Below are 17,213 nucleotides of genomic sequence, written 5' to 3' on the forward strand. Positions count from 1 at the left end.
ATGTTTAGCATTTATTTACTGTTTTATATCCCTTTAAATTGTATTGTTATATGGGGGCTGATTGCTCTATCAATAAAAAGGTTAAAGAGATATGAAACCCAGATTTAGATAGAACATGTGGGCCTCCATTACATATAGAGCGTCGCCCGCAAAAGCCGGCGATGCCAGATTTTACGCAAATTTGGTATTACATATACGGCGTAGCATACAAGTTACGTGCGTATATTTCAGCCTACGCCTGTATTTTTTTTAACCATAGACTGACATTGAACAGACGCGCGATTTGGTATCCAATATACATCGTAAGGACTTACGCGCGCAGAATTCAGAAAATCTACTCCATTCTCATCTCGCCACAAATTGCAGGTTCAGCAACCCTTGCACTGACTAAAAAAGCACCGTAACTCCCGAAAATGCCTGCAAAAATCAACTAACACCTAACGCATGCACAATGTCTATCTACCTGTCAACCGCAATCCCCCACCACAATAACTAATAAAGTCTATTAACCCCTAAACCGCCATAGCCCACAACGCAATAAACCTAACCCCTAACCTAACCTCCCCTAACCTAACCCCCCCTAACCTAACACCCCCTAAATTAACTAAAATTACCTAATTTACAAAATACTAACATTACTATTAAATGTACATAAAACTAACACTACTTAAAAAATAAAATTCAACTAAGTATAAATAGGAGTTTTACGTGTCAGGCTTATTTTTGGGAGGCAGGTTAGACTTTTACGGGAGATTTGTTATTTTCTTTACTTTTCTAAGGCACCGGCACTTTCGAAAGTGGCGTAAGTCACTGGCGACTCCAGAAATGTGTATTTACGCTTATTTCTGGACATCGCTAGTTTATCAGACTTACGCCATTTAGGAAATGCCGGTGCCATATATTTAATATCCCGATGTGCAAGGTGAAATTACGGGCGGCACGGGTTCCCACGCTTGCGCCGAAACCTACGCCGTATATTTGATCGCGCCCGTGATTTAAATTTTTTTTATAATTTACTTCAATGATCAATTTTACTTTGTTAACTTGGTATCTTTTATTGAAAAGCAGGGATGTATGCATTTCTGGGGCAGCAGTTTTGCAAGAATGTTATCCATTTGTAAGAGAATTAGATGCCAGCACAATTCCCTGCCATGTATTGCTCCAGAGGTCTACCTAGGTATTTCTTCCTTAAAGAATATTGGGGGAACAAAACAAATTTGATAATAGAAGTAAATTGGAAACTTTTTAAAAAATAATGATTTGCTCTATCTGAATGACAAAAGAAAATGTGTGGGTTTCATGTACATTAAGGAAAAAGCAATTTTACAGTATACTGCCCCTTTAATCATTGGTTCCTCTGTGGATTGTGGGATACTCTCTGTACAAGTACTCGTCCTATACGATGTAGGCTGCAAGTTCATAAACAATACAAATACATGTAAATCAGCTTCATATTAAAGGGAAACAGAAGAGAGCAGCTCTCTCACAATACATAATGTAAGTTTCTCCAGCGCCAAAAATACTACTACTCCAGCTCCTGAGTGCAAGATCTCTTGACCAGACCTTTAGAATATCAAAAGAAATATAGAGGGCTATAGGAGCGCTTGGGGTACCTAATAGGAATCTTAGCTGAGTAGGGTCAAAAGTATTTAAACCAAACCAAATGTTTATAGATGGTTTTTAAAATACGTATTTATTACACAAAGTTAAAAACAATATCATAAAATATAAAATCGGTATGCAAATGGTATATATAATTTTACCATGATATATAAGTAGTATAGGGTATTAGCCCTATCTGAACATACAGTATGGTTGTACTATAGAGTATTAACCCTATCTGAACATATATCTCTATCTGACAATTTGAATACAATATCACTTTGCAATTTGAATACAAGATCACTTTGCAAATAATTAAAATTCTATGGTTCACGGTATGTGGTTCAAAACTTGAGAGACTTTTCAGCCATGAGATAAAAAACACATAAGATAAAACAACATATGTGAATTCCCAATATAAGTGATAACGTGGTAAACCTTAAAAAAGTAAAAAATGTGTAAAAAATGAAAAAATGAAAAAAGTTTAAATGAAAAAAGTTTAAAAGCCGGTGTACACCTTTAAAGGCTTTAATGTGGATGTCCTTGCAAATAGTGACAAAATCATGAAAAAATATATATCGTGAAAAAAAATATATATATATAATGGTGAAAAAAGTCTTAGTTCAATCTGATGTTCTTTGTGTGACAGTTTATATCCGATATGTGTTGATGTCAATGTTCTTGTAAATGATGTTTGAATCCTAATATTCCTTTAGTTCAAATGTCGATATTCACAGATTCTTCTATGTCCTAAATAGAAGAAAATAGACAAACATAGTGCAATATGCCCATCCAAATGTGGCTTAATAGGTATAGAACTCACCAATTGGGGACCTGAGCCTTCAATATCAGTTCACAATCTACGCGTTTCGATCCTGCTGGATCTTTCTCAAGACTGATATGGCTCTGTATGGTCTTATCTTAAATAGGCTATTTGGGCCCAAAACCGCCAAAATAATGGCGCCAAAATTGCTCCTCTTCCGGGATTCTTTTACCCGGAAGTACTGCCTCTATGTGTTTTAGCCCTCTGAGTTATTATGTTATAATGGAGGTATGTGGTATATATCAGTGGTAGGTTAACGTTTTTTATAAAAAAAAAAAATTATAAAAAAAAACAACTTTTTTTTTTTTTAAGCTGGGCCCCCACCCTCAGGGGCCCAGTCGCACCTGCGACCTCTGCATCACCTGTAGTTTCGCCCCTGACTTACAGTTATGTTCATTTACACAGCAGAAGCACAAATTAAAGGGACACTGAAGTCTACATTTTTCTTCTCAGATTTAAACAACTAAAAAATTACAATTTTAAACAACTTTCCAATGAACTTAGATTATCAACTTTTGCACATTGTTTTTATGTGCACATTTTCTAAGGCACCAGATCCTACTGGGCATGTGCAAGAGTTCATATTGTATATGAGTCTGTGATTTGCTGATGGCTGTCACATGATACAGGGAGATAGCAAATGGAAGAAATTTCATATGTATCATCATAAAAAAAGTCTACTGCTTATTTGAAATTCTGAAATGCCCCATACTTACCGCTAAGCCAATTCTGCCATTCTCTCCAATGGGACCCTGAATTCCTGGGATTCCTTCCTCTCCTTTTTCGCCCGTCTCACCTTGAGGGCCACGATCTCCAGGTTCTCCCTTGGAAACAAGTCAGACTGAAGTAAATATCTATATATAATATAAATGACATTTAATAATAAAAGTTTTATAAAGCATTTATTGTGCTATATAAAGTGTAGTAAATTCATGGATACCTATAGACATTTTTTGAGGGAAGGGGGCAAAAAATAAAACGCCCCAAGTAAAATAATATCTGTGGCAACATGTAAATCAGAAAAAAGTTGCATGTTGCATATGATCCTTACATCATTTAAAAAATGTTGGCCCCTTGCCATCAAATGAGTGGCTCAAGCAAGTGCTTATGTGCTTGGGGGTAGAGTGATTTGCCCCCTCTTGCCCTCCACCCTTATATTAATGCTTGCATTCAATATAAACAACTTAAAGGGACAGTCAACCCAAAAATTACTATTACTTATTTATATTAGTTAATTAACAATCTTTACAGCCAACTGTAGCCCAATTTTCATCTAAATAAACTTTGCCAGAAAATAGACTTACTAGTTCTCATCTGGCCGTTTTGGCCGTTTTGGCCGCCTCAAAAACGTGCTCGTGCACGATTCCCCCATAGGAAACAATGGAGCTGTTTGAGCTGAAAAAAAACCTAACACCTGCAAAAAAGCCGCGTTCAGCTCCTAACGCAGCCCCATTGTTTGCTATGCGGAAACACTTCCTACGTCTGCACCTAACACCCTAACATGTACCCCGAGTCTAAACACCCCTAACCTTACACTTATTAACCCCTAATCTGCCGCCCCCGCTATCGCTGACCCCTGCAGATTGAGCCAATAGAATGCGAGCTCAATCTGATTGGCTGATTGGCTGATTGGATCAGCCAATCGGATTGAACTTGATTCTGATTGGCTGATTCCATCAGCCAATCAGAATATTCCTACCTTAATTCCGATTGGCTGATAGAATCCTATCAGCCAATCGGAATTCGAGGGACGCCATCTTGGATGACGTCATTTAAAGGAACCGTCATTCGTCGTTCAGTCGTCGGCCAGGATGGATGTTCCGCGTCGGAGGTCTTCAGGATCCTGCCGCTCCGCTCCGGATGGATGACCATAGAAGATCCCGCTTGGATGAAGACTTCAATCGGATGGAAGACCTCTTCTGCCCCGCTTGGATGAAGACTTCAGCCGGATCATGGACCTCTTCAGCCCCCCGCTTGGGCTTGGATCAGGACATCGGAGGAGCTCTTCTGGACAGATCGTTGAACCCGGTGAGGTGAAGACAAGGTAGGAAGATCTTCAGGGGCTTAGTGTTAGGTTTATTTAAGGGGGGTTTGGGTTAGATTAGGGGTATGTGGGTGGTGGGTTGTAATGTTGGGGGGCTTGGGTATTGTATTTTTTTTTTTACAGGCAAAAGAGCTGAACTTCTTGGGGCATGCCCCGCAAAGGGCCCTGTTCAGGGCTGGTAAGGTAAAAGAGCTTTGAACTTTAGTTATTTAGAATAGGGTAGGGCATTTTTTTATTTTGGGGGGCTTTGTTATTTTATTAGGGGGCTTAGAGTAGGTGTAATTATTTTAAAATTGTTGTAATATTTTTCTTATGTTTGTAAATATTTTTTTATTTTTTGTAACTTAGTTCTTTTTTATTTTTTGTACCTTAGCAAGTTTATTTAATTGTATTTATTTGTAGGAATTGTATTTAATTAATTTATTGATAGTGTAGTGTTAGGTTAATTGTAGGTAATTGTAGGTAGTTTATTTAATTAATTTATTGATAGTGTAGTGTTAGGTTTAATTGTAACTTAGGTTAGGATTTCTTTTACAGGTAAATTTGTAATTATTTTAACTATTTTAGCTATTAAATAGTTCTTAACTATTTAATAGCTATTGTACCTGGTTAAAATAAATACAAAGTTACATGTAAAATAAATATTAATCATAAAATAGCTATAATATAATTATAATTTATATTGTAGCTATATTAGGATTTATTTTACAGGTAAGTATTTATCTTTAAATAGGAATAATTTATTTAATAAGAGTTAATTTATTTCGTTAGATTAAAATTATATTTAACTTAGGGGGGTGTTAGTGTTAGGGTTAGACTTAGCTTTAGGGGTTAATACATTTATTAGAATAGCGGTGAGCTCCAGTCGGCAGATTAGGGGTTAATAATTGAAGTTAGGTGTCGGCGATGTTAGGGAGGGCAGATTAGGGGTTAATGCTATTTATTATAGGGTTAGTGAGGCGGATTAGGGGTTAATAACTTTATTATAGTAGTGGTGCGCTCCGCTCGGCAGTTTAGGGGTTAATAAGTGTAGGCAGGTGGAGGTGACGTTGAGGGGGGCAGATTAGGGGTTAATAAATATAATATAGGAGTCGGCGGTGTTAGGGGCAGCAGATTAGGGGTACATAAGTATAACGTAGGTGGCGGCGCTTTGCGGTCGGCAGATTAGGGGTTAATTATTGTAGGTAGCTGGCTGCAACGTTGTGGGGGGCAGGTTAGGGGTTAATAAATATAATACAGGGGTCGGCGGTGTTAGGGGCAGCAGATTAGGGGTACATAAGTATAACGTAGGTGGCGGTCGGCAGATTAGGGGTTAAAAAAATTTAATCGAGTTGCGGCGATGTGGGGGGACCTCGGTTTAGGGGTACATAGGTAGTTTATGGGTGTTAGTGTACTTTAGAGTACAGTAGTTAAGAGCTTTATAAACCGGCGTTAGCCCAGAAAGCTCTTAACTACTGACTTTTTTCCTGCGGCTGGAGTTTTGTCGTTAGAGTTCTAACGCTCACTTCAAACACGACTCTAAGTACCGGAGTTAGAAAGATCCCATTGAAAAGATAGGATACGCAATTGACGTAAGGGGATCTGCGGTATGGAAAAGTCACGGCTGAAAAGTGAGCGTTAGACCCTATTTTGAGTGACTCCAAATACCGGAGGTAGCCTAAAACCAGCGTTAGGAGCCTCTAACGCTGGTTTTCATGGCTAACGCCAAACTCCAAATCTAGGCCATAGATATTAATAAAAAAGTTATATGGGTTAAAAGTTATATGGTATATGACATGGAAAGGGCTATAATATGTATAAACATACATATACATGTCTAAATATGTGTATGTATATATACATATGTAATAGTTTGTTTTTTTAAGTTGCGCTCTCCATTGAAGTCTAATAGGAGAAGTTAATGTGGTCGCAATATATCTATAGTTCTACAGTTAGATAGATAGACAGTAAATAAATAGATATATAGACAGACAGATAGATAGACAGACAGACAGATAGATAGACAGACAGACAGAAGGTAGCTAGGTCAGTTGATAGTTGCATAGATTAATCAATAGAGACATAAATAGACCCTTAGACATATAGGTAGGTGTATATATATAGTATCCCACAAAAGTGAGTACACCCCTCACATTTTTGTAAATAGTTTATTATATCTTTTCATGTGACAACACTGAATAAATTACACTTTGCTACAATGTAAAGTAGTGAGTGTACAGCCTGTATAACAGTGTAATTTTTCTGTCCCCTCAAAATAACTCAACACACAGCCATTAATGTCTAAACCGTTGGTAACAAAAGTGAGTATACCCCTAAGTGGAAATGTCCAAATTGGGCCCAATAAGCCATTTTCCCTCCCCGGTGTCATGTGACTCATTAGTGTTACAAGGTCTCAGGTGTGAATAGGGAGCATTCTCACACTCTCTCATACAGGTCACTGGAAGTTCAACATGGCACCTCATAGCAACGATCCCTCTGAGGATCTCAAAAAAAGAATTGTTGCTCTACATAAAGATGGCCTAGTCTATAAGAAGATTGCCAAGACCCTGAAACTGAGCTGCAGCACGGTGGGCAAGACCATACAGCGGTTTTACAGGACAGGTTCCACTCAGAACAGGCCTCGCCATGGTCGACCAAAGAAGTTGAGTGCACGTGCTCAGCCTCATATCCAGAGTTTGTCTTTGGGAAATAGAAGTATGAGTGCTGCCAGCATTGCTGCAGAGGTTGAAGGGGTGTGGTGTCAGCCTGTCAGTGCTCAGACCATACGCCGCACACTGCATCAAAATGGTCTGCATGCCTGTCGTCCCAGAAAGAAGCCTCTTCTAAAGATGATGCACAAGAAAGCCTGCAAACAGTTTGCTGAAGACAAGCAGACTAAGGACATGGATTACTGGAACCATGTCCTGTGGTCCGATGAGACCAAATAAACTTATTTGGTTCAGATGGTGTCAAGCGTGTGAGGCGGCAACCAGGTGAGGAGTACAAAGACAAGTGTGTCTTGCCTACAATCAAGCATGGTGGTGGGAGTGTCATAGTCTAGGCCTTCATGAGTGCTGCCGGCACTGGGGAGCTACAGTTTATTGAGGGAACCATTTATGCCAACATGTACTGTGACATACTGAAGGAGAGAATGATCCCCTCCCTTCAGAGACTAGGCTGCAGGGCAGTATTCCAACATGATAACGTCCCTAAACACACCTCCAAGACGACCACTGCCTTGCTAAAGAAGCTGAGGGTAAAGGTGATGGACTGGCTAAGCATGCCTCTAGACCTAAACCCTCTTGAGCATCTGTGGAGCATCCTCAAACGGAAGATGGGGGAGTGCAAGGTCTCTAACATCCACCAGCTCCGTGATGTCGTCATGGAGGAGTGGAAGAGGACACCAGTGGCAACATGTGAAGCTCTGGTGAACTCCATGCCCAAGAGGGTTAAGGCAGTGCTGGAAAATAATGGTGGCCACATAAAATGTTGACACTTTGGGCCCAATTTGGACAATTCCACTTAGGGGTGTACTCACTTTTGTTGCCAGTGGTTTAGACATTAATGGCTGTGTGTTGAGTTATTTTGAGGGGACAGCAAATTTACACTGTTATACAGGCTATACACTCACTACTTAATATTGTAGCAAAGTGTCATTTCTTTAGTGATGTCACATGAAAAGATATAATAAAATATTTACAAAAAATGTGAGGGGTGTACTCACATTTGTGGGATACTGTACATATATTGAGATTTAAACTCCTAGTTTATTTCCTGTATGTCTATTACATGTCTCATCTCTGCCGTAGACTTTACATGTGAGTGCAATGCCTTTGTGTGTGCCTGGTCTTTTCAGTCTGAAATATAACAAAAAGGCCTCTATGTGGGCATCTGCACTCTCTATCTCTGAAGAGACAACGTGTGAGAGGTGTCCCCTTTAACACAACTCTGCAGCTGTGTAATGCACATATTCGGAATTACCTTGGCTCCATCTTTTCCTTGTACACCTTCTTCGCCTGGTGGCCCCGGATCACCCTGATAGGTTAAAAAGATGGAATTACTTGCTAAGCTTTGCTTCTAACATTGCGGCTTTACATCTATATGCCTAGGATAATATTTAGCAAATATTCCCATCTGCTAAACTAGTTTAAACTACTACACAAATGACATTACAGTTACTAAACTCATTTTTGGTAAAGAAAATGTTTTTGGTCATTCATGATGTTACCATAGAAACATTTTGTTATTATTTCAAAAAGTGCCTTAGTCCAAACCAAAGGAAAGTGATAACTGGCTTGGTGCTCTGTACTTTATTTACATTTGTTGTGTTAAGGTTTTCATCGCTTTGTAAGATGAGAACAGTAAGCTCTACTGGTTTGTGTGCAGTACTGTGGTTACAATGGCAAGATTCTGCCAGAATGATGTAATGTGTAGACTGAGAGCAACAGTGTTTGATAGCGGAGAGCCTAAGATTATCCTTATGCCAGTGACTTGCGACCACCCTCAAGTTCTTTAAAGGTACAGCTATAGGAAATAGAGAAAAAAACAAAACCCCACTAGCCATTAAAGGGACATACAAGTTCCCATGATAGTACATATTGAAAATAAGAGTTACAGGTACGAGAGAATAGTTCCTTTGAGAAAAACTGCTGCATTTCTCTTCTGGAAAATGTCATCACTGCTTTCAAAGTTTTCCCCTGTCTACTAAATTAGTGCTTGCATGCAGTGCCCTCAGCTCTGGATTGGCTCTGTTATATAAGTTAAAGCTGCTGTCCAGCTGCTCTTCTGCTACCCTGAAGTTGTACCCTATAGAAAATAGTGAACTAATGGATCTTAATTGATGAACAAAGCCTGAATGACTCCCTTAAAGGGACATGAAACCCAAATATTTTCTTTTGTGATTCAGATAGAGAATACAATTTTAATCAACTCTCCAATTTAGTGTTATTATAACATTTGCTTCAATGTCTTGGGATCTTTTGCAGGAGCAAAAATGCACTAGTTGGAGCTAGCTGAATACATCTGGTAAGGCAGTTACAAGAGAACTGAGCAAATTTGATAACAGAAGAAAATAGGAAAGTTATTTAAAATCGCATGTTCTATCTGAATCATGAAAAAAAAAATTATGCTTACCTGATACATTTATTTATTTCCGGATATGGAAATAACACGGCTTGAGTAAATCCCTTACCCACAACCCCCAGTCATTCGACTGATGGGAAATGGAGAAAAAGGAGTAACACAAGGTGTAGAGGTGCCTGAGGTTATAGTCAAAAGAACAACTGTCTTAAAATAAAGGGTGTGGCCGTGGACTCACCATATCTGGAAAGAAAGAAATTTATCAGGTAAGCATATTTTTTTTTTCTTTCCTAAGATATGGTGAGTCCATGTCTTGAGTAATTACTGTTGGGAACCAATACCCAAGCTAGAGGACACGGATAAATAGAGAGGGACAAGACAGGCAGTCCTAAACAGAAGGAACCACCACTTGAAGAACCTTTCTCCCAAAAGAAGCCTCAGCAGAGGCAAAAGTATCAAATTTGTAAAATTTTGAAAAACGTATGTAGAGAAGACCAAGTTGCAGCCTTGCAAATTTGTTCCACAGAAGCTTCATTTTTGAAAGCCCAAGAAGAGGAAACAGCTCTTGTGGAATGAGCCATAATTCTCTCAGGAGGCTGCTGTCCAGCAGTCTCATAAGCCAAACAAATTATACTTTGTAACCAAAAAGAAAGAGTATTAGCAGTAGCTTTCTGACCTTTATGTTTCCCAGAGAAACAGACAAGAGGGCAGAGGACTGGCGAAAATCCTTAGTCACCTGTAAGTAGAATTTAAGAGCACGTACAACATCCAAAACGTTCTTTGGAAGAAGAAGGATTAAGACACAGAGATGGAACAATAATTTCCTGATTAATATTTCTATTAGAAACAACCTTAGGAAGGAAACCTAACTTAGTACAAAGAACTGCCTTATCGGCATGAAAAATAAGATAAGTGGAATCACACTGCAGAGCTGAGAGTTCCGAGAGATACCAACAAGAAACAAAACCTTCCAAGATAACAACTTAATGTCTATGGAATGCAACGGCTCAAACGGAGCAAGCTGTAAAACTTTAATAACAAGGTTAAGGCTCCAAGGAGGAGCAACAGACTTAAAGACAGGCCTGATTTTGACGACCAAGGCCTGACAAAAAGATTGCACATCTGCCAAGCGTTTATGTAGTAAAACTGATCAAGCAGAAATCTGACCCTTCCTGAAGAAAAGATAAAATTCTAATTCTACTCCAAGAGTAGCCCTTGGATTCATATCAATAAAGATATTTACGCCATATCTTATTGTAAATCTTTCTAGTAACAGGCTTGCAAGCCTGAATCATGGTCTCAATGACCGACTCAGAAAAACTATGCGTAGACAGAATTAAGCATTCAATCTCCAAGCAGTCAGCTTCAGCGAAATGAGATTTGGATGAAGGAAGGGACCCTGAATCAGGAGGACCTTCCTCAGAGGTAGTCTCCAAGGTGGGAGAGATTACATCTCCACTAGGTCTGCAAACCAGATCCTGCGAGGCCTCACAGGAGCTATTAGAATCACAGATGCCTTCTCCTGTTTGATATGAGCAATGACTCGTGGAAGGAGAGCAAACGGAGGAAACAGGTATGCCAACCTGCAAACCCAAGGAACCGCCAGGGCATCTATCAGAACAGCCTGCGGATCTCTTGACCTTGAACCGTACCTTGGAAGCTTGGCGTTCTGACGGGACGCCATCAGATCTAACTCTGGCACTCCCCATTTGAGAACTAAGCTGGAAAACACCTCCGGATGGAGTTCCAACTCCCTGAAATGAAAAGTCTGACTGCTCAGAAAATCCGCTTCCCAGTTGTCTACTCCTGGAATGTAGATGGCAGATAGACAGCAATTGTGGGTCTCAGCCCACTGAAGAATCCGAGTAACCTCCTTCATGGCTAAGGAATGCCAAGTTCCTCCCTGGTGATTGATATAAGCCACAGAGGTTATGTTGTCTGACTGGAACCTGATAAACTGGGCTGAGGACAACTGAAACCAAGCCAATAGAGCATTTAAATCGCCCTCAACTCCAAGATGTTGATGGGAAGAGCAGACTCCTCCCAAGTCCAAAGGCCCTGAGCTTTTAACGAGTTCCAGACTGCTCCCCAGCCCAGCAGGCTGGGGTCCGTGGTCACGATCACCCAGAAAGGTCTCTGAAAGCATGTGCCCTGAGACAGATGTTCCTGTAAAATCCACCACGGGAAAGAATCCCTTGACGACTGATCTAACTCTATTCTCTGAGATAGATCCGCATGGACGCCATTCCATTGTTTGAGCATGCACAACTGGAGCGCTCTCAAATGGATTTGAGCAAAAGGAATGATGTCCATGGAAGCCACCATCAGACCGATAACCTCCATACATTGAGCCACTGAACGATTAGCAGAAGCCTGAAGAGAAAGGCAAGAGGAAATTATTTTGTTTTTCCTGACCTCTGTCAGAAAATCTTCATCAATAGAGAATCTATTATGGTCCCTAAGAACACTACTCTTGTAGCAGGGAAAAGGGAGCTTTTTTCCAGATTCACATTCCATCCATGGGAACGAAGAAGGCTTTCCTCTGAAGTTATGAAAGGAACAAAAATTACTCTGATGTCCTTTAGGCCTATTCTTCTTATCTTGAGGTAGAAAATACCCTTTTCCACCCATAATATCAGAGATAATTTCTGCCTAACCGGGTCCAAACAAGGTGTTGCCCTTGTAAGGAATTGCTAGAAGCTTGACTTTAGAGGAAACGTCTGCAGACCAGGATTTCAACCATAACGCCCTGCGGGCTAGGACAGCGAAACTAGAAGTTTTAGCTCCTAGTCTAACAACCTGTAAAATGGCATCTGCAATAAAGGAATTGGCCAACTTAAGAGCTTTAATCCTATCTTGAATTTCATCCAAGGAAATCTCTACTTGAAGAGAATCAGACAAGGCGTTAAACCAATAAGATGCCGCACTAGTCACGGTGGCAATACACACCACAGGTTGCTATTGAAGACCTTGATGAACATAAATCTTTTTCAAATAAGCCTCCAGCTTCTTGTCCATCGGATCCTTAAAAGAGCAGCTATCCTCAATAGGAATAGTGGTTCCCTTAGCAAGAGTGGAAATGGCCCCTTCAACTTTGGGTACAGGTTATGGGACTTTAATGGAGTCCTCGACAGGAAACATTTTCTTAAAAATGGGAGATGGGGGAAAAAAAGACACCCCTGGTTTCTCCAATTCCTGTGAGATAATCTTCCTAGCACGGTCCCGTACAGGAAAAACCTCTGAAATGGAAGGTTCATCAAAGAAACTATTAAGTTTTCTAGATTTCTTCGGAGTCACAACGACAAGGGTATCGGAGTCATCTAAAGTAGCTAAAACTCCTTTAACAATACACAAAGGTGTTCAAGCTTAAATCTGAAGAATACCACCTCAGTCTCAGAAGAAGGAATTATACTGTCCGAATCTAAAATTTCACCCTCAGATAGTCCCAATGTATCTTCCTCATCAGACTTATGAGAAAGGGCAACTTGGGAAGCAGAACTGAGGACAGGCACCTTACTTTCTGAATTTCTAGATTACCTCTTGCATTTTCTCTGTAATCTGGGAATTACAGCTAATGCTGCAGATACCGCTGAAGATACATGGGCAGCAATTTCTGCTTTTAAATAAACTCCACTAGGAATTATAGAGGAACCACAGGGCACTGCATGTGACACCATTGAGACTTGGGATGTAGCAGGAGAAAGCTGAGGTATTATTTTAACAGCATCATCCTGAGAGACAATAGGCTAAAAAATGTTACCTTTATTTTACAAGTTTTTCTTGACACACAAAGAACAAAATTGCATAGGGGCTGCAATTTGTGCATCTAAACATAATAAGCATGAATTAATGAGAGCAGACTCTTGCTCCATATCAGACATGTTGTGAAACAGTAAATAAACTTGTACAGATAAGTTTCAAAAATTTTAATATTCAATTAAAATAAGCCAAGGAAAAAATACATTTTAAATGTTATCCCAAATTAGGATTGATCCCCAGCTAAAATTGTGTGAGAAAAGTTAAGAAAAAACATTTAATAAACATCAAATAGACTTCTAAAATACCCCTCAGGCAACCCCACACCTCAAGTACTGAGGTGCCTTATCGCTACCAATTAAGACCGGATCACTCAGAAATTGAGAAAAACAACTTTTTCCTCAGAAATGTTATAGACCGCAACTGCCAAGCTCAAATTACTGCTGCGACATAGAGAGGCACTTAAATTGCTTCCTGGTACACTGAGTACCAGAAATAACCGTTTTTTCAAACCAGACAATTTAAAATGTTGCATCGTTTTATATTAAAGCAAAGGGGAAATGAATAATCTTCTGAAATAGAAAATTCAGCCTTACTTTCAGTTTAAACTTGTATTGTTTTATCAAGTAACAATGTGTCAGAAAATAAAGCCTAATAAAAACATTTTACCCTTTCTTTTTAAAAGAGTTGAAATGTTAGTCTCACACATGCTACATGATGCCCCAGTGTAACCCATACAACAGGATTATCTATGTCCCAATAAAAAAGCAGTGTAATTTGTTAAAGGGACATTAAACCCACAATTTTTCTGTCATGATTCAGGTAGAGAATAAAATTTCAAACAACATTCCAATTTACTTCTATTATCTATTTTGCTTCATTCTTTAGATATCCTTTGCTGAAGAAATAGCAATGCACATGGGTGAGCCAATCACACGAGACATCTATATGCAGCCATCAATCAGCAGCTACCGAGCCTATCTAGATATGTTTTTTCTGCAAAGGATATAAAGAGAATTAAGTATATTAGATAATAGAAGTAAATTAGGAAGTTGTTTAAAATTGCACGCTCTTTCTAAATTCTGAAAGAAAAAATTTGGGTTTCATGTCCCTTTAAGTGCATGGTCTCCCCAACTGGAAGAAAAAGCACTTACCTGCTCTGCTGTCCGGCATGTAGACAGTTACAAGGTATGAGAAGACACAGTTCTTTACAGAGACCTTTGATAAAGAAAGAACAGAGTAGCCAAATCTGGCTTTCTAAACTAGGGAAGCAATTGTTAGGAAAACTCAGTAAGTACCTCTTTACAAGTTCCTAACTGCTTTAAAGCCACAACTACCTGACTGCAAGGAATGGCTATACCCCAAAACTTGCTTGTAGATGAAATCAAAATTTTTCTTCACACACCTAAACTTCATCTCCTCCATGCACCGAAGGCAAAGAGAATGACTGGGGGTTGTGGGTAAGGGAGTGATACTTAGCAGTTTAACTGTGGTGCTCTTTGCCTTCTCCTGCTGGCCAGGAGTGATATTCCCAACAGTAATTACTCAAGCCGTGTACTCACCATATCTTAGGAAAGAAATTGGGTTTACTATTCCTTTAATGAATATTAAACAAAATTAAAGAACATTATTTTTATTCCAACATTTTTTTTGTCTGTGCATGTCTATTGAGCAGTTTATTATCTCTTAAACTCAACATCCATTTAACTTCATCTTCATAAAAAGCAAAGGCTAAGTTTTTTTTTTTTAAAAGAACCTACTCTAAGCAACGTCAGCATAATTAATGGTTCATAATATTTAGAAGAATCAGATATAAAATACATTCATCATTTAATTAATTTGGTCTTGGGGTAAGTAGTTCACAAATACTTAAAATTTCAGATTTGTACCTTTGAAGTCACTTGAAAATATGTTGGCAAGAATTTAAAGCAGTACAGAAATACCTATCATACAGAGCTGAAAGAAATGTCATATTTTAACCATTAGATAGTCATACTATTAGCTCACCCTCAAACCTGATTCACCCGGTTCTCCAGTGCTGCCAGCGGGTCCAAGTTCCCCCTGCAACCGAGATAAATCAGTTTTATCAAATGATGCTGATGGAAACAAACTTACTCTAGTTAATTATTTTAGATCACAGAGATTGCCTCCAGGGATTTAGTATATTATATTTAAAACAGAAATGACCTAAACGAAGTTAATTAGATGGAAACATGATTATTTCTTTCATAAGTAGGAAAGTAAAACGTGTGAACATGTGGATAGGATGTGTAATATAAAAGTAAAATACAGATATCCCAGTCAGTAATATTATCATTATGTGATACTGTATCAGCTCAAGCAATTCAGCAATGTAAATACAATGATCACTTATTCATCTTTAGTTCAAGACAAAATGTGTACAAGGGCGTCTCAGAGAAATAACTGTTGGCAAATAGTAAATTAGTAATACCCACACAGCGTCTTCCTATTTTGTCCTTTTTTGGCTGCAGAGATTTTACACTGTTGTTCTCAAGCATGAAACAGCTGGTTAATGTCAGCTACACGCATATGCCACTTCTGATTGGCTCACTGGTGGTGCACTACAAATTTAACTAAAATCTTAAAGGGATATTATACACTCGATTTTCCTTTGCATAAATGTTTTGTAGATGATCCATTTATAACGCCCATCTGGGGTGTTTCTGTAAAAATGTATAGCTTTGCTTATTTTTAAATAACAATGTGCTGATTTTCAGATTTCTAACCAAGCCCCAAATTTTAGATGTATACTGATGTATACAGACTTCAGACTGCTTCTGTTTGTATAATGGATCTTTTATATACAGGGGGGGGGGGGGATTCTGCTATCAGCCCCTTTCAGTTGGTGTTAAATTGGGAGCTTCTAAGTAAGTTTTTAAAAGTTTTTACAATGGATTTTATATTAGTATCTTATTTATAGTAGTGTCTCTTACATGCAGTTAAATGAAAATTGGTGTATACTGCCCCTTTAAGCCTCTGGGAAATGTTTAGATGTATGGACAATACACAGAACAAATGATCTAACTGGCTGTAATACACACACATGCATGAGATGCTGTATTGCAGGCTCATGTACAGAAATGTGTTCATATAAACAGATATATTGTAACCTTGATAAATAATAATTAAAGAGATTACCTTTATTCCAGGATCTCCTTGAAGACCAACATCTCCTTCAGGTCCAGGAGGTCCCTGGCATGAAAACATATGTCCCCATGATGAATAAAGTGTATATATGTGTAAGCAACTAGCAGAATACACAGAGGTACATCTGATATTACACAGTTTGCTTCCGGTGACTTGTGACACAAGTAGCAAATACCATTTTACTTCTGTTCTTGGTAAAATATAATGTTGTTGTTACTATTCAAAAGGTAGTCAATTAGCCAAAAACAATGCCACAGAAGGAACAACTCAATCTACAATCTGTTTAACATTCAAGGCTATGAAATGAGACACAGACTTTCTAATTTCCAAATAGTTTTAGACAAATGTAACATATTTATGATAAAATAATTTGATAAATTTCAGAATTAAACAAGAAGCAGCTACAGGCATTTGTTTAATTAGGGAATTTCCCATCTATGTCTACTGCTATGAAATCAGACATGTTAAAGGGACATTAACTACTAAACAAACGCTAGATAGAATGAGGTAGCCAAAGCAAAGATTCACCTGAGAATATTATGTAAATAATATGCAGATGTGTTTTTAAAATTACATTAGTTGATTAAAGGGGCATAAAACCCAAAATTGTTCTTTACTGATTAAGATAGAACATACAATTTGAAGCAACTTTCAAATTTACTTATATTATCAAATTTTCTTTGTTTTCTTGGTATTCTGTGAATTTATGGGGTGTGCACGTCTGCAGTACGATTTGGCCGCAGTGTTGCAAGAATGTTATAC

At 38.6% G+C, this 17,213-nt stretch overlaps 1 protein-coding gene across 2 annotated transcripts in view; it reads right to left on the minus strand.

The window, feature by feature from the left end:
* The window catches only part of COL24A1 (collagen type XXIV alpha 1 chain), a 416,052-nt gene that overhangs the window by 97,272 nt on the left and 301,567 nt on the right, over positions 1 to 17,213 (minus strand). For both annotated transcript variants that reach the window (XM_053693893.1, XM_053693894.1), the window contains exons 34-37: positions 16,443 to 16,496; positions 15,291 to 15,344; positions 8,430 to 8,483; positions 3,142 to 3,249 (exon numbers count right to left, since the gene is read on the minus strand). In XM_053693893.1, the coding sequence (XP_053549868.1) occupies positions 3,142 to 3,249; positions 8,430 to 8,483; positions 15,291 to 15,344; positions 16,443 to 16,496 (270 nt within the window). The remainder of the gene's footprint in view (positions 1 to 3,141; positions 3,250 to 8,429; positions 8,484 to 15,290; positions 15,345 to 16,442; positions 16,497 to 17,213) is intronic.

The sequence above is a fragment of the Bombina bombina genome, chromosome 10 (genome assembly GCF_027579735.1).
Source record: "Bombina bombina isolate aBomBom1 chromosome 10, aBomBom1.pri, whole genome shotgun sequence".
NCBI classification, from domain to species: Eukaryota; Metazoa; Chordata; class Amphibia; order Anura; family Bombinatoridae; genus Bombina; species Bombina bombina.